The 22,803-nt window shown below is 42.1% G+C and overlaps 3 protein-coding genes across 3 annotated transcripts; 2 read left to right on the forward strand and 1 right to left on the reverse strand.

Moving 5' to 3' along the window:
• On the forward strand, nucleotides 1–7,201 carry LOC6584259 (putative mediator of RNA polymerase II transcription subunit 12). The gene is made up of 3 exons (XM_002009879.4): nucleotides 1–440; nucleotides 4,272–4,699; nucleotides 5,360–7,201. Exons 1-3 carry the CDS (start codon nucleotides 420–422, stop codon nucleotides 6,747–6,749), a joined length of 1,839 nt encoding a protein of 612 aa, XP_002009915.1. The 5' UTR covers nucleotides 1–419; the 3' UTR covers nucleotides 6,750–7,201.
• A 7,347-nt stretch (nucleotides 7,202–14,548) lies between these two features.
• Nucleotides 14,549–19,809, forward strand: LOC6584260 (chromatin modification-related protein eaf-1). Its single transcript, XM_032732428.2, has 3 exons — nucleotides 14,549–14,657; nucleotides 17,047–17,242; nucleotides 17,436–19,809. The coding sequence occupies exons 1-3, from the start codon at nucleotides 14,559–14,561 to the stop codon at nucleotides 19,733–19,735; spliced, it is 2,595 nt and encodes an 864-aa protein (XP_032588319.1). The 5' UTR covers nucleotides 14,549–14,558; the 3' UTR covers nucleotides 19,736–19,809.
• A 978-nt stretch (nucleotides 19,810–20,787) lies between these two features.
• On the reverse strand, nucleotides 20,788–21,543 carry LOC6584261 (histidine-rich glycoprotein). Its single transcript, XM_002009881.2, has 2 exons — nucleotides 21,529–21,543; nucleotides 20,788–21,346 (listed from the first exon to the last, which is right to left on the reverse strand). Exons 1-2 carry the CDS (start codon nucleotides 21,541–21,543, stop codon nucleotides 20,951–20,953), a joined length of 411 nt encoding a protein of 136 aa, XP_002009917.1. The 3' UTR covers nucleotides 20,788–20,950.
• Between the last annotated feature and the right edge of the window lie 1,260 nt (nucleotides 21,544–22,803).

The following is a 22,803-nucleotide window of genomic DNA, read 5'->3' on the forward strand; positions in this document are numbered from 1 at the left end:
CGCTTCGCCAGCGCCAGCCACAGTTAGTCGCGCGAGTTTTGAACGCCGCAACCAACGTCGAGCGCTGGCACCCAACGATCAAGTTTCCCACAATTTTCCAGCACCTTGTTGCCTTTATTTTTTTTCTGTTTTCTTGAAGAGTGTGATCTCGGGTTTTCTTCTTTTTTTTCTCTTTTGCTTGCACTTAGCCAGTGTAACTGTGCGCAAAAAGTAATTAAAACGAGAAACTAGTGAAGCAAATACAATCCATAAGAAACGAACTGATACACAGATACACAGATACAGATACACCTATACATCAGCATCCACATCAACATTTACATCAGCATCTGCTCGTGCTCAAAGTGTTTTGTGTGAAAAATTAATATTTAAATGTGCATTGTCTGAAGTCAAATACGAGCAAAACATCTTTGGAAACAATGAGATTAGCATTGATATTGGTACGTATTATACGAGCAGGAAACACCAGCCCATCCACACTTACATAATGCGGAAGCATTAGGGCCCAGCCCAGACCAGGCCAGCCCATTGGCAAACCCTTACTAATTGACGAGCAACCAGACTCAATATTTGCCTATGAAACATCAACAATTGTTGTTATTTGTTGTTCAGCTTTCCTTAGAAGCGTGTGTGTGTGTGTCTGTGTGTGTGTGTGTGCGAAAGTGTAGTTGTAGGCGTGTCTGACGCCCACCCGCAACGCTTCCTGCCATTCCGGTGCTGTCATCCCGTTGGCTGCTTAATTCATTTGCATGCCAGCCACTGAGCCGGCTTGGCCAGCTGCAAGATATATTTCACCGTTGTCTAACGAGGGGGGTGCTGCACATGCGGGGCAATGCCACGTAATGACTGTCATAGAAAGTGCTCACAGTGGGAGTTTACAGCTCACTGTGTCTGTCTTAGTGTGTGTGTGTGTGTGTGTGTGCGGCCAGTTCATGGCACTTACAAGCTCAGCCGGTCTGTGGTGCCAGTTCACTGATCCTGCCACAGTCGCTACCCCAACAACAATTTGGCCGTTCAAGTTGTTTACGTTACACAAATACATGATTTGGCTCTTTCAGATAAACAAAGAGATTACCAAAAGTTATAGCTAGTCAAAGATATATGTATATATTCCAACTACAATCGAACAATTTTGTATTTGTGTCTCTTATTTGCATTTTGTAATATGAAAAATAATTCATTTAAATCAATTAAATTTTTTGTAACGTCCAAAACTCGGACAGCAAAGATTTGCCACGATAATATATAATATTTATAATATTGCATAATTTTTTAAAAATTATTTTTCTATGACAGCTGGTAAATTGATAAACAAAATAAATAATAATAATATATCATAAAGCTGCCAAAAGAAATATAAATTAATCTGCTTCATAGCTATATATGTCGACTTAAATCTATCAATTTGATAGGCCTCTACGCCTTAAGATGTCTCCACGCAGCATCATTTCCGCTGCAATAATACAACAGCAACAACAACAAAAACAACAACACAATTCCATTTACAACTCGTCAAATCAGCCAAATATAATCTCAATGCTTGGCTGACCTTTTAACCTCTTAAGCTGTGCACGTTGTCCGCCCTTGCCCTTGTCTCTTAAGCGTCAATTTTTGTTTTCGAGTTGGCTAAAACGCCTGCGGTTCTGGCCTCGCCAACAGCAACAGCAACAGCTTAGCCACATCTGCCACACGCCGTCACGCTCGAGCCATCAGATAGTTCCAGCCGCAGTGCTCATATCTATGCGCTAATTGGCTCAAGTCGTGGGCTATCAACGTTTATTAGGCAGATCTGCCAACTGGACTGGATTGGATTGCCAAACTAACTTGGCCGCAAACTGTATTTACGCAAATGCGACAGCATTTTTAGAGTCTATCAGTGTGTCTGTGTTTGTGTGTGTGTGTGTGTGTGTGTGTGTTTTGTGTGTGTGTGTGTGTGTGGCAGGCAGAACTCGTTTTGGTGTTGCGATTACATAAAGTACTCATAGCTGAGGAAGAGGCTTTAGCTCAGGCTCAGGCTCAGGACTTCGCTTTGACGTCTGCTCTGGCGGCTGCCTAACAATTTGCTTGATTGTTGTTTAATTTACATTTTATAGTTATGGCTCTTCTCTTTTTGTGTGTTTTATGCCTTTTGTTGCATCACGCAGCAGCAGCGGCTAACGGTTAAAGCAGCAACAAAACTGAACTCAGCTGAGGCTAATTTGCACGCGTTGCGTAGCGCCAGCAGCAATAATTTCTTTTCGCTCTCTGCGCGACGGCTTAGCTAGAGATGGACGTGTAGCACGATAGCGCAGCTCACGACTCACGCCCCTCGCATGCCAAAAAGGCATTTGAGTATTTGTGGCATTCCACACATAGCTTGATGGAATTTCACGTGCTACACAATGTTCTGCCTGAGCTGTTTGACACAAGCTCGTTGTCACATTCTGCAAAGTGAAAGGCAGCAACAACAACAACAACAACAACAAAAACAACAAAAGCAGCAGCAGCAATAGTCGCATTAATTTAATTAAATTATTGCACAAACATTTGTTTTTTTTTTTTTTTTTTTTTTTTTTTGTAATTTTCTTGCCACCAAAAGTAAATCAATGCTGGCCAGGCTGACAGGTGGCAAAGGGGGAGGGGGAGCGGGCCAGCTGGGAGGGGGGCGGGGGACAGTGTGTGGCTGCTGCTGGACGCATTATATAAAAGCGGGTAACAAACATAACAACAAAGATCACATAAATTCGCATGTTAGCGAAACTCGTCGACTTCCTCACCAGCGACCGCCCGCCCCCTCCAGCCATAAACGTGCCCCAGCCACAATGCCTAGCATTTGACAGAAATTATTTCTGCTCGTTTTTTTTTTTTTTTTTTTTGTTTTTGTCTTTATTTCTTTGAGTATCTTTATTTTTTTGTGTAGCTGTTGTTGTTGAGTCGCAGGTGCGCCCGTGCAGCAGGTGAACGAAAGTCAGCTAAACAGTCTTCCTGCTTAAAGCAGCAGCAGCAATAACAGCAGCAACAACAACAACAACAACAACGCACACACACACGCACGCAAACAATTACAAAATGAGCAATAGTAAAATGTCGGCAAGGCACTGAGCGCTATTAAATCGTGTATCTTGAGTCCGGGCGGCTTTCAGTTGGCACACTGTCCCAGTTTCGAATTTATCGTTGCCGTAATTGAGTGACAAAATGCAATTAAAAACTGTGAGTATTATGGCGCACGGACAGTCAGGGGCTTAAGCACATGCAAAGTGTTGAAATGCTGCAACGAAATGGTTATTAAAGTTGCCAAGAATAAACAAAGCAGAGTTAAAGAGTCACGATGCTATGCGACACAGCCATGAAAACTACTGGAAAAAGTTGGTTAATAAACGAGTCGAGGCGTGTAAGAAAATCAAGTCATATGAATGTAAATGTTAAGATGAGATTTAACATAGGCCACATAGCTGCAACCCACAAGCTTCTAGAAATTATCTATCGAATATATTCAATTTACCTATAACACATAAATCTTATGATAAGAAGATATATATACTTAGTTCCCTTTCAATACACGATGCATGTCAACTCACAATGAGTTATTTATGATGTAAGCCAAGAGCTTATATAATGCGGCATAACAAAAGACTAAGGACACGAACTTGACAAAAAAAAATGCAGCAAGGCCTAAGCCAAAGATTTTACAGCTGCCAATTGTTCAGCTCAACAATATTATATATTACATACATACATACATACACAAATAAACATACATACATACATATACAACTGATGCTGCAAGCTTGTTTGCGCATTCAAAACAAAAGACTTAGGACACGAACTTGGCAAAATGTTTTTCCTGCTGAAACTCAGGCTGCAGCCGGACTTCTTCATCGGTCACATTCACTTTATTGAATCGACAACGACGAAATGTCAAATGTGAAATACGTGCGTCTGTGTATATGTGTGTGAGCTGTAAAAGTGTTTTGTTGATTTTTATTACTAGTGCTCAAAGAGTCGCTTTGATTTTTAATGATTTTAGCTGGTTGGGTTTTTGTATCGAGACCATTCGATAGCCGAGAAGACAAAAACAAAAGAGCTTTTGGCGCAATAGCAGCCACAACATTCGTTTGTCTAGCTGGCGCCTCACCTTGAGCCCAAAGCGGAGACAAAGGTGGCGGCAAACAAAAGCCCCAGCATCGCCGAGTCTCTACACACTCTCCGGCTGTGTGGCTCTGCTCACTCTAGCCCAGAGCAAATGCATTGAATCTTTTAACCGTTTCGCATCCTTCGATTTGCCATTGCAGTGTACGCTATGCGCTGGACTGTGCTTGGCCAGCGCCCTGGGCCAGCCAGAGACGCCGACGAAGTCTTCAGCCAGCGGCTATCCGAAGAAGGTGACGACCCTGAAGAAGCGACCAACCAAGACGCCCGCCACCACAACGCTGACCTCCTCAGCCGCCCAGACGAGCAGCAGCGCAGCCACAACGAAGCCGAGCAAGCCACGCGTCAAGATCGCCAGCAAGACGACGGCAACGACCAAGCCACCTTCGCTGACAGCCAGCTTTGGCAATTTGCCCGCTGATGATCTGGAGTTCATCAAGGAGCTGGACAAACAGTTCAAGCTGCACGGCAACAAGATCAAGATCAAAGTGGAGCGTGAGAATACGACCACCAGCAGCAGCAGCAGCAGCGGCGGCAAGAATAGCAAGCGCACCATCGACGGCGAACTGGGGTCAGTGACTGCTCGAATCTAGACACAATTTGTGTTGGGGCTGTATGGAACCAGTTTGCCAGACTCTTAGGTGCTACTGCTCCCAATGTGCTGCATAGATGCAGTGGAACTAGGAAGAGCTGTAGAGTCTTGCCTTCGAAAGGCAGTTGAGCTAGGCTTATAGAGCGAGGGCGGGGTCTGAAACCAGATGGAAAACTTCATATTCAAATTTTTCTTTAGGGCTTTTTTTTTTTTGCTCATGAAAATTAAGGTGGAAAATTATTAGATGGAAGTTTTACATAACACATACATTTAAAATAAAGTATTTTCTTTGAGCATTTTTCCCATTTAAAATTCAAATACGTATATAATATTTTATAATCCAAAATGTATTCTAATTTCAACCAGAGTCTAGACTATTTATTAACTGTGGCCTTGCGGCTCTCATAACAATCTTCTATCAATAGCAAAGAATGGAATGCAGGTTGCAATTATTTACAATTAAAGTCACATTTCCACTTCCGCAACTTGCAGTTGCAGGTGTAATGGCTAAAAGAGAACGTAAACGGGTATTTAAATCAGCTGCCAAGAATTCAACTGGAACTGATTTTAAGGCTTTCAATGCACTCGAATGATTATTGTCTGATATACTAAAACTCTGTCCACTCTGTCTCTCCACAGCTATGGCTATGCGCATCAGGGATACGACTATACGCCGCCCAAGTTCATGTTCTACCCGTACTCGCAGCATGATATACCCGCGACGGAGTCGCCCGATATTTACACTGGCTACTCGTCCGCGGAATACGAACAGCCGGGCACGACTCAGGCACAGCAGCAGCCCATCCAGCATCAGCAGGTGACCAGCGTGACCATTGAGCCCTCCTATTCCTACGAACTGAAGCCGCAGACCAGCTACGAAACACGCCAGCCGAGCGCTGAGCAGCACGCGCATGCGGAGCAGCCGCAGATCGATTTGCCACAGCCGCACCAAGAGATCAGTGGGGCGGGCGGAGACTACCAGGAGCCCGTAATTGTGCTGCGCATACCCGGCCCGGCCAAGTATGCGGCACATCTGCAGGCACTGCTGCAGCAATACTTGGAGATACGCGCTGCCCAGTATCTGCAGCTGCTGCAGGAGGCGGAGCAGCGGAAGCAGCATCAGGCCGAGGAGTTGGCGCCGCAGGGCTACGCCGCGCCCGAGCAGCACGACCCGGCCCACTATCATCCGGACGTCAGCTACGCGCATCAAGTGGCCGCCACGCCTCCGCCCATACAGTACGCGCCCATTGACGATGTCTACCAGAGCTACAAAGGCCGCCATCAGCAGATGGCCCAGGCACCGCAGTACGAGCCGCCCGCCCCCGAGAGCTACTATGCGCCCAGCGCCTACCAGCAGCAGCAGCCGCAGTACTACTACGCCCAGCCGCAGCAGCAGACGCAGTACGAGAGCAGCTATCAGCCACAGCTCTATCTGATTGCCATGGCACCGCAGACGCAATACGCTGAGCCCTCCGAGCCAGCGCATCATCAGCAGCAGCAGCAGCAGCAACACCAGCAGCAGCAGCAGCCCATATATGTGCCGGAGCAGGATCCACCAACGGCGCCCGAAGCAGAGCCGACTGGCCACGATCACGAGCTGCCCATCACCGAGAACAACCCGCGACCCACACACACCAAGGTCATCTTCAACTCGCAGAGCAACGGGGCCGACTACTCCTCGAACATGTACTCGCTGCCCTCCATTCGGCCATACGCAAAGGAGCAGCAGCAGCAGCAGCACTCGCAGCAGCAGGCGGAGAGTGGCCACACAGATGTGGCAACCACGGCCGCCGACTATCAGCCATCCCATGAGGCCGCCGAGCCCGTGAGCATCACACAGCCTCCCTACAACTACCACGCCCACGGCCTGAAGATGGCGCTCCAGCAGCGCCAGGGCAAGCGGGCAACCAAACCGGATCACGCTCCCGACCGCCAGCTGCAGCAGATACGCGAATATGTGCGCGAGAAGCTGGGCGCCGAGATGGGCTCAGCCGTGGAGTACAAGACGACGCAGCTGCTGGAGGGTTAACCCAGCTCAACTCGACTCGATTCGACTCGACTCAGCAGCTATTGCAGCTATTTGTTAATATTATTGTATAAAAATGCATCGCTCTCGTGTGTTTGTTGTTGTCGAAAGGAAACTATCATTAGTATTTATTTTACGTGCTTGGCCCCGGCTTGCCCAACCCGCAAGCCAGCCGGGCAATCGGTTCAGCTCCAAAGGAGACGGCGAGAGGCAGCTCCTTGTCTGATCTTCATCAAATTCGAATTCATCTTCTTTTACTGCATCTTCATGCTCATGCCAGTTGTTTTATTATTGTAAACCCATTTCATTAATTGTTTTATTATTATTGTTTTTTTGTTTTTTTTTTTTTTGTTTTTTTTAGTTTTCCCTTTGTGTATTGCTAACAACAACAAATCGTGTTAAATATGTGCAATAATTAGCTTGTAATGATGAAATGTGCTTTTGAATTTATATATATTTGCACGAATAAAAATAATGTGAAACAAAGGAATCCGGTCATTTTTTATACCCTGAACCCATTGAAAATTGGAAATTATACCCTGAAAAAGTATGTAACAGGCAGAAGGAATCATCGCAGAGCGCATATAATTTTGATCAGGGCGACGAGCTGAGTCGATATAGCCCTGTCCGTCTGAGTGTCCGTCCATCAGTCCGTCCGTCCATATGAACGCCTAGATCTCAGAAGTTATAAGAGCTAGAAAGCTAAAGTTTTGCATGTAGACTCATGTATACCATACGCAGTACAAGTTTATCATATTTTTTCTGTAAGTCATCCGATAACTTTTTTATGGGGAATACTCGAAAAATTGATTTTGTTTTTTCAGCCCAATTTGAACACTTTTAGACTTGGAGACTTCAGATTTACTGTGTATATATATTTGATGAATACAAAGATTTTGTAATTTACAGATTTCGGACACCACGCCCCCTTCGCCCCCAATTTGTAGAAAACGTATTTTAAGTATTAGAGACTTGTGCTTTGGAGTGTACACATATTTTAACTATATGATCACGTTCTGAGAGTTTCATAAAGATAGTCCATCTACAAAATAAACTATTCAACAATTAAATTCTCATAATATTACTCACACTGCAGCGCAACCCAAGCGCAGTCGCTGCAAGTGCTTATACGTACGTGTGGATGCATGTGTATGTATGTGTGCATAAAAGATGTGCAGACTGAGCAATATATCAGCTCCTAGTCGAGCAGGGGGGTCAGTGACCTTGAGGGTCCGATCCAGTATTACTCCAAGACATTTGGCATCATTCGCCTACGGCACTGGATCCCCCTCCGAGAACACGGCTGGCGGCGTTTTCCGCCTCAGCGTGTAGCAAACATTGCATTATATACGACTTATCGTATGAAATATGTCATGATCTGGTTATTCTCCAAGCGCTACTCTATTGCATACTTATTCTATGATTTCAACATTGTAGGCCCTAGTCAATCATATGTCCTCTTCTTTCCAATATCAGTGGATGTGTCCAACTTGATGCATTACATCTTGCTATACTATCATATATATTTCATAAGTGCAACAGGTAATTTTACAGAGTAATTCCTAGTCCAGCTAGTCCGGCTACGAATATTGTATACATCATATTAATAGAGCCGTGTTACGCGGCTGATGACAACAAAGTCTCCCCAATTTCAGCGTTCGCCTACCATGCCCCACCTATGATCAACAGGGTATCCCCCAGTCTGGCTACACACATGTATTGCAGGCACAGTCTTTTTCGATATTGCAGCGTCGCCTAAAAGCATGCCACACGTTTGTCGCACTGCATGTGGCAAGCATGTGTGGCAAGTGCATCGCTGGCGCATTTAACACATATTTATTGCGGAATATTCAGCGTTAAATTCAAGTATATTATGCAATTTGCAACGAGCACCCGGAAGGCACGCATGAAACCAATAAAACTCAACACACAATAATATCAATTGAAAATTAATTCGGCATTCATTTTTATTTCCATTTTTTGAGTGGTGTTAAATGCCAACAAAGTTTTAAATGCATGTTACACACAAAAAATACAAAATACGAAATACAAATTTCAGCAACTTGCGCCCAGACACGCAAATCAGCTGCCGAAACCAACAGGAAATACAAAATACCAAAGAAAAAAAAAAACAAACAAAAAAAAAAAAATGCAACGAAATTCAAGTAAGCAAACGAATCAAAGTTTCGCATGCACTGCAATAGGAGCTTTTCAGTGTGTGCTTCATTTCAAGTGTGACCGTTTGCTGAACCAAATTGTTAAGGTATGGAATGCTAGATGAGCATTGAGAGAATTCCTTTTAGCTTCATTGATGATGATAATGATCATTATTCAATTTGTCTTGGACTTAGCTAGTGCAGTGGGAGAGAAACAAAACTACTTGTTACTATTCGGCAATATACGAAGTTTATGAGATGATGAGGATATTGATAATCCCTTGAGCCCTCTCCTGTTGTTATTGGTGTGCAAGTATAGGTGCGAGCTGAATGCGTTGCCAGTCGTATTTGTAGTCCATTGAAAACCGCGTCGTAGTTTCCATGGATGCCTACACTCTAAAGGAAAATTGAGAAACTTATAAATAATCAAGATATTTTGTGGTAAACTCTTAGCATCCAAAGCTTTCTGCAATTCAGCTTTGCATATTTTTGTCACCTAAATCTACTTTCTTTATTCTAATATTAATTTAGTTTGACACTCGCTTGCTTTGAGTCCTATATCTAGTATTATGTCTGTCTGTGCCGCAGTCCAAGTATCTGCCACCTAATCGATGTCATTGCAATTATTTCTATATTTTTTTGTTTAAGCTTTATTTAGCGGAGTTGTCTAGATGGTAGAAATATCAACATGTTTATATTCATTTACAGTCTTACTTCGCAAAAGTTGTTGCAAAGAGCAACAGCAAAGGACAATCAACATTTTTCGGTGTTTTTTCTATATTTTTGTTATAAATATTTTATTATTTTTTCTACATTTTATATAAAAATTTGCATAGCCAAAAAAAAAAAAATCCTGCATTTGTTCTTAAATTTGTATTTTCTTTTTAAATATGTAGTTTTATTTATTTTTTATTTCAGTCTAAATTTTGCATATTCAAAACATATTTTCTCATTTTTCTTACATTTTTCTATATATTTTTTCACACTTAAGCATTAAAATTGCATACCAACATAATCCATATCTATATATAATCCATAATGCGCATAATTTTTAAAACATAGCTTTGCTCTCATTTTAGTTCACATTATAAAGCACTGATATAACTATATTTGGTCTTCTTATAATTAGCTAAGCTCTGGTCAACTTTCACCCACTTCGATGGGTGATTTCTGTGCATTGTTCGCGGCGCCTGCTCAGCCTGTTGCCACATGGCTTAAATGAGTTTACGTAAAAGCCAAGTATGTAAGCAAACAATTAGCATAATCAGCTGCCGTAATGGACGGCAAATTGTACCAATTTTTATAATTTTTCCTATGCAAATGCGGCAACGTCTGTGGCTGTAGCTGTGGCTGTAGCTGTGGCTGCATCCCGACTTTCCAGTCGACGAAACATTATTGAAGCAAAAATACTCACTCGAAATGCGCAACATTTGCGGCAGGAGGCGACAGCAACTTCCGCGCACGCGAAATTTGTTGCACTTCCAGATGTCTATCGGGCAGATGCAACTGCAATTCCAATAGCCGTTCAATGCGTTGCAATGCAATGCAGCCCAGCTAGCTGGCTGGCTAACTAGCTAACTGGTCTCTTCGCATGCCAAGCACACGGTGCGACGGTGCGCCGGTGCGCCGGCTCGTTCATGAAAGCAGCCGAAATTGAAAGTTTTGCTCCCAAAGTGGATCGATTGGCCATTGCCGTCACGTTGGCCACGGGCAGATGGCCAAGATATCGGCCACTGCCCAGCCCTGCCCAGCACCGCCCAGCACTGCCCAGCCCTCTAGACTAGCTGATTGACCCGGTGGGCAGGCGGTCAGGGCCTTGAAGTGAAATGTGGTCAATGCATCTCCCATGACTCTGTAGCATCATCATTAGCATGAGCGATGAGCACTTCCTTGGCGACAGCACTACAGACCCCAAAAGAAATGTCGAATGCTGGAGACAATGATAGGCCTGCTAAAGCTCATAAACGGTATAATGATCTAAATGCTGTCATAACAATGGACCCATAAAACACTGCAACAACAACAACAACAACAACAACAGCAGCAGCAACAGCAACAGCAACAGCAACAATTCACTCACTCGCTCGTCAGCAGCAGCAAAATTAATAACTTAAGCGTCAGCCCGAAACACGTAACATTTTCCAACATTGTCCAAGCGTTGCAAGTGCCGCGGCTGCACAGTGGCACGAGATGTGTAGCACCTTGTCGAAATGTTATTTGTATTGGGGGGAATTTAAATATATTTAGGTTTTCTTACTAACATTGAAAACTTGTTTGAATAGAACAAATAATGCAGCTTAATTGATGTTTTTAATTGATTAATGAGCTGACAACAAAAACAAAAAAATAATCTTAATCTTGATCTTACTTTTATGCTTGTAAGACATATACACATTACAAACAGAATATTAATATTCGTTTTTTTTTTTTTTTTTTTTTTTTTTTTTGTATTAATTGTAATGTATTTACATATATAGATTCAAGGCATATGTCAAAGTAGAATATTTAACATAACTAACAAAAATTGTATATACATATATCATTTGACTACCATTTTATAGTTAGTTAGCTATATTATTTGCCTTTCAGTAGATATGTGATTTAGTAAGATGATAAGAATCCATTTTATATATTGATATAGAAAAGATTATGTCGGCGTAGTCACAAGCAAATTAGACAGGCAATAAATAATAATATAAACAAATTTAAACAATGCGCTATCCTTAACTATTAATTATAGTTAACGTTTCGTAATGTATGTAAACAAGTGTCATTTACTGAAAGCACTCAGAGAGCAACTGTTTGTGTCGGTTCTGTAACGAGTTCGTTCGTGATCGGAATTGTCCTTACTTTTTCGTTCTATGGTTTCCCCGTCTTTTGTGTATGGTATGAAATGAGAGGGCTCTGTTGTTGTTGTTATTTGAGTGAATTGAGTGTGTGCATGGGCATGTGAAAATGGAGACCGATTACATTGAGTTTTCGGAGTAGACATTTGCTTACACTCTGTGCCTCATTGGCCGAACGACAATCGTATCTCTCCCGAAATGATCGTGAGAAGAGCATCAAACGAACAAAACCGAAAAGAATCGAAGGCTCTAGCTCAGAGCGAAAGTGTGAGCGAGAGCTATAGCTAGATTAGAGCGAGAGCGAGAACTAGGGTGTGAGAGTGAGAGGGAGAGCGAGCATTAAACAGTCACTGTTATATGCTAAAAAAAATTGACAGCAACCACTGTGCACTGTCCCCATCAACATAGCGTCGCTGTCCGCTGCCGCTGCCACTGCTGCAGTTGTTGGCGCTGTGTAGCGGCTGCATCGCATTCACGTATGTTCGCATTGGCAAGGTTGTTGATCTTCACATGTGGCATGCCCAGTTGCCGTCCCGTTTTTAGTTTGCCGACATGCGAATATTGTTATTGTTTATTTATCTTTTCTTTTCTTTTCTTTTTTTTTCATTTTACTTTTTACTCCGCTGCATTGCCAGATTGCTGAGGCTGTTAAGTGTGGCAAATGCTTTTTGCCAGAATATCAAATATAAATCAAAGCACAAACTGTCGACTGGGCGACGGGCCACAATGAACAATGAACCCATTTCAGTCAAAAGCGAAATTAATTAGCCAGCATATTTATATTGACCACTATCGAAATTGAAATCTTAAGCTCGAGTTTATATATACTTGTATATTTATATATATACAAATGTATACAGTTAGAGCTGCTGCAGCGGCTGCTGTCCAAACAGTCTGATAAATATCCTCATAAATTTTGTGCAACTCTTTTCTCTCCATTAATTACAATGCACTTAATCAGTGGCCATGAAGCAAATGAAACTGAAACCTTAAAGCGCACAGACCAAACAATACAATGAAAATCCATGTTTTTCTTGCATTTTCATTTTCATTTTCTATTGCCTCGTTGTGCTTGAGATGTGCCACGGCCAGCTGCTCCGAGCTGATTGCGCTTTTATCTGAGCAGTGCAATGCGGCTGAAAGTGTTTAATGGCTAACAGCTTGGGCTCGTTACAAGATTTTTAGACAACATACATTTTTCGCATAACTGTAGCAATGCAATGCACAAAAGCAATAAACCGATCCTTAACTTATTACTAAAGACATGAAGAGTTGTATATGAAAATAAGTAAGCTAATCTGATCAAAACATGACAATAATTCATTTATTTAAGATAAATCTTATAACTTTGCATAAGTATATAATTTATTGCAACTTTACTCTATAATCGAATCTATACAGTTTGAACTATTTGCTTTAGAGCTAAGTCTTAGTGAAGGTAAACTCTAAACCAAAAACAACTATAAACTTATTTATTCAAATACATTAACGAAACAAGTGAAACATAGTATATATTATTGAGTCTAGATAAATGTAGAGAAAATGTGTCTCAATATTAAAGGTGAATGATATTATTGAGACACCTTTTTCACTGTATTTACTTAGGATATATATTAAATTTGTACCAAAATCAAAGCCAAATATTGAAATAAATGGTAGATAATGAAAATACTATTTTAAATAGTTTTTAAAATAATTTTTAAAGAAACTTGAATGTAACTATAGGTAAATTATAAGCAAATAGGAAAATGTTTAATGTGGAATATTATATGTAGAAAATAAATAAAACATAATTAAAATATTATATTTAGTAATTTTGCAGAATAATTTTTATAGGAATTTTAATGCAAAAATAATATAAAAATGTTTTATAGAAAAAGAGTACATAAAATTAAATATTAGTAGAAGCAAATAAGTCAAAAAAAAAAGAATGAATTTTAAAGCAGCTTGCCTTTCAATTTTGAACAGCATATATAGTATTAATATACAAAAAAGTGCAGAGAAGTAATAAATTTAAATACAGCCCATTGTAGACAAATGACATTTTTTTATTTATTTATTTTTTTTTTTAAGTACCAAATATATTCAAAGATGTTAAATATGTTTGAGAGCACTTCTCATTAGTTGTAATCAAACAGCAGCAATCAAATTGCCACTATGTAAGGTGCTTATCAGCTATCGAGCTAATAATAATTGACATTTGAGTGTGTCAGTCAGCAGGGGCTCCAGCTGCTGCATCCAGCTGACTTTCCTATCGGGTGCCACAACAATGACAGGCGCAATATATTTCATTGAACTGCATTTTCACTGCCGTTGCTCGATATGTATGTGTTTGTGTGTGTGTATGTGTGTGTGTGTGTGTGTATTTGTACAGCTTATGGCTTAATTGGCCAACACGAAATCGAAACTGTTTGGCTGGAACCAGTTTGGCATTTGACATTTGATTTGTGTGCGGCAGCTGCGCACGCGTCCCACCCGGCGTATGCGTTATGGTTAATTGTGATAGGCGAACATATCACGCATACGCAGTGCGTTAAGTAGCCGTTATAATTTGAACGTTGGAATCTGCTGATGGCAAAGCGAATGTCTCCAGCACAATTCCCTCTCCCTCACACACACACAGACACACACCTAAGCGCGTGCGCTCTCTCTCTCTCTCTCCCTCTCTCTGTGCGCATAGTATATCTTTCTCTGTGCTTTCGTTGGCGCACACATTCGCATAAATTTTCCGCTGTGCCGGTAAACGTCATTATAAAAGCCTCGGCACGCCAGTGCGGCACAAACAATTCAAATCCAGTAACTGACGCGCAATGATGTTCGCTTTGGCAACGCGTTGTCGGTCCAGCAGGAGCCAGCGCCTGCACCTGCTCCAGCACCTGTGCCTCTGCCTGGCCGCGTTCATGCTGATTGTAAGTAGTGCGACCGCCAAGGATCTTTACACAATTGGCCAACGTTGTTATTTTTTTTAATGTGTTTTTGTGCCACAAGTTTCAAGTGATTTTTTGTTTTTGTTGATGAGCAAAAGAATATGTGAAAATTATAAAAACAAAAGGCAAACAGACAAAAAGCCCATGGAACATTGATTGCATGCAAAGTTAAGAAAACCAAATGAAAGTAAAATTCATGAAAGTAAAATTCATGTAATAAATAATGAAACAAATTGCGGAAGCTCTGGTAACTTGGACGACACATCGAAGTATTAAGTTAATAACCCTAATGAAGTTAATCAAAACGTTATTTACAGTTTGAAATATGCGTATATTTTACATGTATATCATAAAAACAATCCAAAATATTCCTATAGCTAAAAATATTAAAAGCCGAACAGGCTTATCAGAATTATATTTATACCCTAAGCCAACCCAAAATATTCCTATAGCTAAAAATATTAAAAGCCGAACAGACTTATCAGAAATATATTTATACCCTAAGCCCAATGAAACTAGATAATCTGAATATTGGTTTTGTTTATATACGAGCTCCATGTATCACAAGCTTTAGTTTAGCTAGAAAAACATTCGAACAGGAAGAAGCATTGAATCCAGAAAAACATCTCCAACTGTTGTTAGCCTACTCGATTTCAACAAAGTTAATGCTAAGTTAATACCAATTTAATAGCAAGATTAGTAAGATGGATTCTATATAAAATCGAAACTGACATTAAATATGTTTAGCATTGATCAAGCCAAAATTTCTTGTCACTAGCGCAATATTTTATCAAACAGATATAGTTTTATTCTTACATACATATACCTATTATATATCTGTAATATTTATATTAGATTTATATATTTGTATGCCCTGAAGTCATAGAAAAAGTTTAATGTCATTCAAGACAGCCTGATTTTCGCCAGATGCAGTATATAAAGCTTATCTCATTAATAGTCAGTAAAATTTATTTCCTATAAAAAATACACCTTTAATATTAATTATATAATAATACTGTATTTAAAAAAAAAAAAAAAAAGGCCAAAAATAAGGTATAAATGAAATCAAGAATAAAAAATATTTCACTCAAAAAAAAAAAAATAATAAAAAAAAATATATTAATAATAATAATAATAATAATAATAATGTACAATTTTTATATTTTATACTTTTTAATTTTACATTTTATATTTAATTTCCAAATTTACATTTTTTTATTCTATATTATATATTTTAAATTATATATATTATATTTCTATTTATATAAACTCGTTTAAAAAAACACACACACAATTTCAATTTAATTCATGTATACTCAATACTCGATGAATGCTTAGGCTATGCTCATTAAAAATACTACATAAAAAATCAATATGCAAAGCACATTTATAAATTATATAAATTATAATATAATTAAAATAATATAATTTTCAAAAAATATAATTATTACTAATATAATTTTTTTTTAAATCAATATATGCATAAAAAAAAAAAACAATATGCAAAGTACATTTATAAATTATATAAATTATATAAATTATAATATAATTAAAATAATATAATTTACAAAAAATATAATTATTACTAATATAATTTTTTTTTTTAATCAATATGCATTGTACATTTTAAATATAATTTGTATCTAATAAGTTTAGCCTTCCCCCAGTTCAAAATATGAATGCATAATTTATTTAATTTTATATTGTACTTCACTGCCTGTCGTTTGGCACTGCGAACAACTAGTTTAATTATGAGTTAGACTGAGCTAACTAAATCGGGATTTAGCGTTAAACACCCAATGGGAGAAGGCAGTAATCGCCACCAGGCACTAGGCAGTCAGCAATTTGGAAAACAACCTCAATCACAACAAAATTGCGTGCCGAAAACATTTCATGTTGGGGCGTAAAAGAGCGCGGGCGCCAAACTGGCTGCTTGGGCCAATGAACTTGCAGCGGACGCAGCGCAAGAGCGCGTGGAGGCGGCGCACAGCGGGCAGAGCCAGTGGGAGAGGCGCGGCAGCGTCATGATCCGTTCCCAATGTGAAAGCGAATTGGTTAACTTTAATTAGTTTAATTACAAAACAAAAACAAAAACTACATATAAATGTATATATATGTATGTATGCTTATGTATTAGTGTGTGCGTCCAACTATCCATTAGCCAAAGCGAGTAGCCAACTGAATGTGCACTTTGCATTCATATGCCGCCAATTGACGCTGAACGACATCAAGCAACGAAACAATTACCATTTAATTGCGGCCGGACTCTCCCCCTCTCCATCTCTTTCACTCACCCCCTTTCTTTTTCTTTGCTTTCCTCTGCTAACTGTCTCTCTCCCTCTCTCTCCCTCTCTGTCTCTCTTTCTTGCAGTTGAGCACATGTGAGGCGCAATCGCAGCCTCGCATGAGCCGTCGACCCATAGCAAAGACAAATGTGGAGGAGTCCAGTGAGCGCAGCGCTGTGCCCGATCAGCTGGCTCAGGCCGCAGCTCGTGTCGACGGACATGGACGCAACTATCCAAGACGTGGAGCTCCAATGCATACCAGGACCAAGGAATCAAACACAGGTGAATGGGACATCCATAGCTAAGATTCACTATTCCTGCTCAATTGGAAATCAATAAAACTTAGTCCGTCATTGCGTATGCTCACTGTAGCTACCAAGAAACTATACTACTCCAAATGGCAGTAAACTAAGACCAATTGCTCATCTCTAATGCCTAACCTGCCCCTCTCGCTCGCTCTCTTTCTCTCACTCAGACTACAACTATGGCCAACTGGAGCTGAATCTGATACGACCCGAGCATGAGACGTCTTCATTGCCACCGCAGAGCAAGCTCAATGCTTACTACTCCAGCAGCGGCCTGAGCACAACCGCCGAGTCCGCTGGAGCTGCCGCTGCTGATGTGAAGCACGAGAAGACGGCCATGCTGGAGGACTCGGAGACGGCAGCCGAGTACGTGGCCAATGCCATGAAGAGGGCCTATGGCTCAAGGTTCAAGGAGCAGCAGACGGCACTGCGCACTGCGGCCAATACACAACGTCCCTATATTCCCAGCTCCAGTTCCAGTTTCAGCTCCAGCTTCGACCAGCAGCAGCAACAGCAACAGCAGCAGCAGCAGCAACAACAGCAGCAGCAACAGCAGCAGCAGCAGCAGCAGCAGCAGTTGCTGCACCAACAACATCAGCAGAAACAGGAGCAGAATCAAGCCAAGGCTCAGGCACAAGCTCAAGCGCAGGCGGCGCTGCTGGAGGCGCAGATGCAGGCGGAGCTGCAGGCACAGCTTGTGCAGCAGCAGGCGCTGCTCCTAGCCGAACAGCAGCAACAACAGCAACACCAGCAGCAACAGCAGCAGCAGCAGCAGCCGCAACAGCAACAGCAGCAACAACAACAGCTGCAGTCACATCCACACTCTGTCGAATCCGCATCCAGTGAATCCTCTCCAGCCGCTCCAGCGCCCGTCTATGAGAAGGAGTCGGTGCCACGCAACTATGAGCTGTACGAGACAGCCAGCCAGGCCGCGCCCTCTGGCGGCGATATCGAGCGACTCTATCGCACAAAGTACTACAGCTATCCAGCACCGCAGCCGCAGCAGCCACAGCAGGTGTATCGCACGCTGGAGGACGAGGCGGAGGAGAAGGTGCGACTCTCGGCATCCACTGAAATCCCCAAGGCTGAGATCATGAAGCAAATTGAAAAGTCCGTCATCAAGTACATGAAGGAGCTGGAGGCCGAGGGCAAGATCATAACCACACCGCAGGAGCTAGCACCACCAGCCACAAAGACCTACTACAAGCTGCTGTCGCTGCCCAGTTCCAGTGGCTCCAGTGGCTCCAGCTCCTCGGGCAGCTCAATTGCCAATGAGGAGAAGCGCTACAGCAGCAGCACCGTGCGGCCCAAGTACAGCAGCCCGCCATCAACGAGCCAGGGTCGTCAGCCGTCGCAGTCCATGCAACAGCAGCAGCATGGTCAATATCATGGCCAGCACCATCAGGTGGTCAAGCAAAGCTCACATGGACTGACCAAGGCGCAGCGCTACCAATCCGAAACGGAAACGGCCTACCAGGCGCCAGAGATTGCCGCCGACTCGCTGGCTCCGAACGTGGAGTTCATCTATAAGATCAAGACGCGGGCGCCACTGCAGACGGCCACCGTGAAGACCGTATCGAAGCCCTATACCCTGCCGCTGAAGAGCAGCGCGGAGCACTTCGATCATGGCGCAGCGCTCAAGAACATCGAGGAGTTCGACCTGTCGCATGTGGTCACAACGCCAGAGCGGGAGCAGGAGGAGCAGCGGGTCACGAGCAAGCCACACAAGCTGTACTTCAACTCGGAGATCTACCACGACATCAACTCGTTGCCCTACAAGGGAGAGAAGCTGCGCGGCAGCGGCAGCGGCAGCGGCAGCAGCGCCAGCAGCCTCCACGCCATTCAGGCTCAAGAGTATCGGCACAAGCTGAAGGCAGCGGCCGATCTGCATGGGGACTACAAGGGCTACTCGGGCTACTTTGCGGAGCCGGGCGCCAGCAGTCTGGAGCTGGGCGAGAAGAGCCGAGAGCCGCCCAGCGGCATTGGCAGTGATGGCAGCGAGGAAGGCTATCCGCTGCCCTACCAGTACGTGCTGAAGAAGGAGCCGCTGTCCTCCAAGTACGAGGAGGAGCGCGAGAGCTGGGAGCAATCGATGCGCCTGGCCCATGGCAAGCCCAGCAGCAGCGGCGGCTACAAGGCCAGCGGCAGCAGCAGCAGCTCGACCAGCCTGGAGTACGACAGCTACAGTCCCAAGTTCAACAACAATCCGGAGGGCTATGGCTATCAGCACACATACAAGACGCAGCTGGTCCGCGGTGCCGGCTCAGCCAGCTCGGGCAGCAGCTCGGCTGGCAAGCGCGGCAAGCGAGGTGGTGCCCCACATCCTGGAGGCGCTGGCGGTGTGCCCGGCAAGAAACTGTTGCGCAGCAATGCCGGCTCCTCTGGCCTCGGCGGCACAATTGGCGTGAACGGCAAGCTGGTCAAGGATCTGGAGGCCAATCTGGCGCTTCGACCGCCCCCCAAGAAATAGTCTGTTATTTAGTATATTATATGAGCAATTGTTTTTAATACCGCAAAGATATGCCGTTGTTTTTTATTTTTTTATTTTAATTTTAATTTTATGTTTTTTTTTTTTTTTGGTTAGTTATTTATAGTTTGCTATTACAAATTATTTATTTAATAGCCAGGTGCTGATCGTGCGGGGGCGGGGTAGCAGACAGGGGTTGCAGCTGGTAGAAAAACAGTTGCACCAAGGTAGAAAAAGAGAATTGAATAAACAAAATATATACATATATATATAATATATAAAAGCTTTGACTAACTGATTGAAGCAAAACTAGCGCAAAAGCTAGCGTTGGAAGCGTATGCGCACCAAAAGCTCCACACTAGCAACTTTGGGAGATATTTATATAGCAAAAGCTTTAAAAGCTAAACTTAAGCTAAGAACGCCATTGTGAAGTTGCAGCATGTTTTAGCTAACCTTTAAAGACTTTTTTTAATTTTAGCTAACTGCACTTTAAGCGCTGCAGCGCTAAAAGCTGCTGAAAAGCCACCTGAGCAAATAGACCATAAAAGTTGCTTAGATGAGGAAAAAAGCTAAGTTGAGATTTAGCTCTAGTTAAGCTTTAAGGGAAAGCTGCAGAGTACAAAAGCTGCTGCTCTGCGTGAGCTCATTAAAAGCTCATTAAGCAAATATACTTTAAAAATAAAACCGCTTTAAATTAGCTAAAACTCTGCCTAACTTACCAAACTTCTTTAAAAATAACTGAGGCACAGCTAGGGAACACTGAGAATTGATAATTTATGATGTATGACTCCTATACAGAAATGCATTTCAGATATTACTAATGATATGGAAATGTGTCTTAATTTCATTCTTTATATATATATTATATCATTGAACTATTAGTTTTATTTATTTTCTATTATATTTAGTCACATTTCAACAACAAATGCTGAAATCATTCAATCATTCAATCTGAAATCCAAGTTTGGGCTTTGTAAACCTATTTAGAGTCATGACATATTCCTACGCATCAAGTAAGTAAAACTCTCTTGTATTTAATAATACTCTGGGCAAAATTTTATTTCACAAATAGTAGAATTATGTATAAAAAACAAAGCCTTAAAATTAAGTACATAATCAAGTATCCGATTGGCTCTCATCTGATAAGAGAAAACATTTAAAATTATTTGGCAAAAAAAAAAAAATTGAATTTATGCAGAGAGTTTAGCGAGGTCACGCCTACTCGTGGTGCGAGTAGTGCTCGTAGTGCTCGGAATGATGCACTGGCTCCTCGTAGTGGCCGTGCTCGTGCACATGCGATTCGCTGTGGCTCTCCAGCACCAGGCCGTGGTTGTGATTGTGCTCGGTCTTGGGGTGGAGGATCTTCAACTTCTGCTTGGTGCCGCCGATCTCGATGGGCTTCTTGATCAGGTGCTGATCCTCGTGCTTGATGTAGACGGGAACCGCATGATAATGATGGAATTTGACGCTCTGATGCGATGTGGCGTGCTTATGATCCACCTCATGGTGCACCTCGGTCTCCTCGTGCTGCGGCTCGTATTTGGCGTGCTCCTCATGCTCGTAATCGTGAATTTTCAGCGCGCTGCCAAGAGCCAACAGAGCCAGGCACGGAAGCTAAGCCAAAGACACACGCAACAACAACAACAACATGAAATTAATAACGGCATTGATTTGCTAGCAATTCGGGTATAACACAAGGATGACAGAATTCATAAATTTGGTATTTTCTTATATAATCCTTTTTCATGAGATCCTTGAATTATTTTTATATTTAATATGAAATTATTTTGGCTTACAGCAAATTTCAGCATTTTGTTTGTTTTTTTTCGGCTTTACAAAAACACGCACAGAACAAAAATGAAAACACAAATTTTCCAAAATTTTACACACGAAAAAAAAATAGAGTTTTAAAGTTTCGTTTGGGTGGTGCTGGCTGGAGTTGTGGACTCCTTGACGTTGCTGAGCTGAATGTGGCTTAGCCGTTGAGACCAGATTCGATTTATACCCGAAGAAATGATGTGTGCACACCGATGCGAACTGGCTGCGCGCTAGTGAAATGTGCAACACAAGCAACAACCAACAACCAACAGGCAACAAGCAGCATGCAACAACCATGACAACAATTGAGTAGCTGCGGCAACGAACTTCAAAGCAACAACGAACGAAATTGAAGTCAGAGTCGATGTCGTTAATGGCATATAAGATAAGTTGTCTTTGGCTGTTTTCGTTGTTGTTGTTGTTGTTGTTGTGCACACTCACACTCACTCACATACACATACACACATGCGTGCGAAAGTCATACAATTAAAAGTTATTACGTATACGCCGCTTAGACGTCACGTGAAGCAGGAGATTTTCCATCAAAAGCCTGTTGTCATTAGTGTGCGTGTGTTTTGTGTGTGTGTGTGTGTGTGTGTGTGGCAGGTTAACCACCGCCGCCAACACTAACCGGTCGAGCGGTGCACAAATATGTAATGCAAGTGCAAGGTAATTGAACAAAATATACAACAACAACAACAAAATAATAATAATGATAATAGCCAAACATACGATAACGGTTAGCAAAAGAAAGAAAATCAACAAAGACATAAATATCAAATAACATTAATAAATTAAATCGAAAATAGTATAAATTGCGCTAATTAGTAATATTGATTGACATCGATACAGCCACAAAATTTAAATCCCGTCTGGGACTTTCCGCACGCTGGGAAACGAGTCCGTTCGGCATCTTGCTTTGCTGACCGATAATCTTCCTGGTCACATTAGCCAGTCAAAGATATATGTATATGTATCAGCTCATTCTGCTAGCAACAGCCAATTGTAACAATTGTTGCAAGTCTCGTCGTATTGCTTCCTCATTCGTTCATCTAGCCACACCCAAAGCAGCTCAAATGTAAATGTGAAATTTTCGAATGCTTAAGAAATTGGTGTACGATCGACAGACGCTAATTATGGCGAGGGCTTTGATGTTTGAATACGTTAAACAGCAGGCACTGCAATACGCTGCAGCTTAATGTGAATCTGTGGAAGGGCTTGGTAGTGAAAGGTTCAAAATGCCTAATGACTCC

The sequence above is a fragment of the Drosophila mojavensis genome, unplaced genomic scaffold, assembly GCF_018153725.1.
Source record: "Drosophila mojavensis isolate 15081-1352.22 unplaced genomic scaffold, ASM1815372v1 contig_136, whole genome shotgun sequence".
NCBI classification, from domain to species: Eukaryota; Metazoa; Arthropoda; class Insecta; order Diptera; family Drosophilidae; genus Drosophila; species Drosophila mojavensis.

Excerpts from the sequence above, each read along its gene's own strand:
- LOC6584259 (XM_002009879.4), top strand. The coding sequence starts at position 420 with ATGAGATTAGCATTGATATTG. Across the intron at positions 441-4,271 it reads TGAGATTAGCATTGATATTG|TGTACGCTATGCGCTGGACT; the intron begins GTACGTATTATA and ends TTGCCATTGCAG. Across the intron at positions 4,700-5,359 it reads ACCATCGACGGCGAACTGGG|CTATGGCTATGCGCATCAGG; the intron begins GTCAGTGACTGC and ends GTCTCTCCACAG.
- LOC6584260 (XM_032732428.2), top strand. The coding sequence starts at position 14,559 with ATGATGTTCGCTTTGGCAACGCGTTGTCGGTCCAGCAGGAGCCAGCGC. Across the intron at positions 14,658-17,046 it reads TGGCCGCGTTCATGCTGATT|TTGAGCACATGTGAGGCGCA; the intron begins GTAAGTAGTGCG and ends TCTTTCTTGCAG. Across the intron at positions 17,243-17,435 it reads GACCAAGGAATCAAACACAG|ACTACAACTATGGCCAACTG; the intron begins GTGAATGGGACA and ends TCTCTCACTCAG.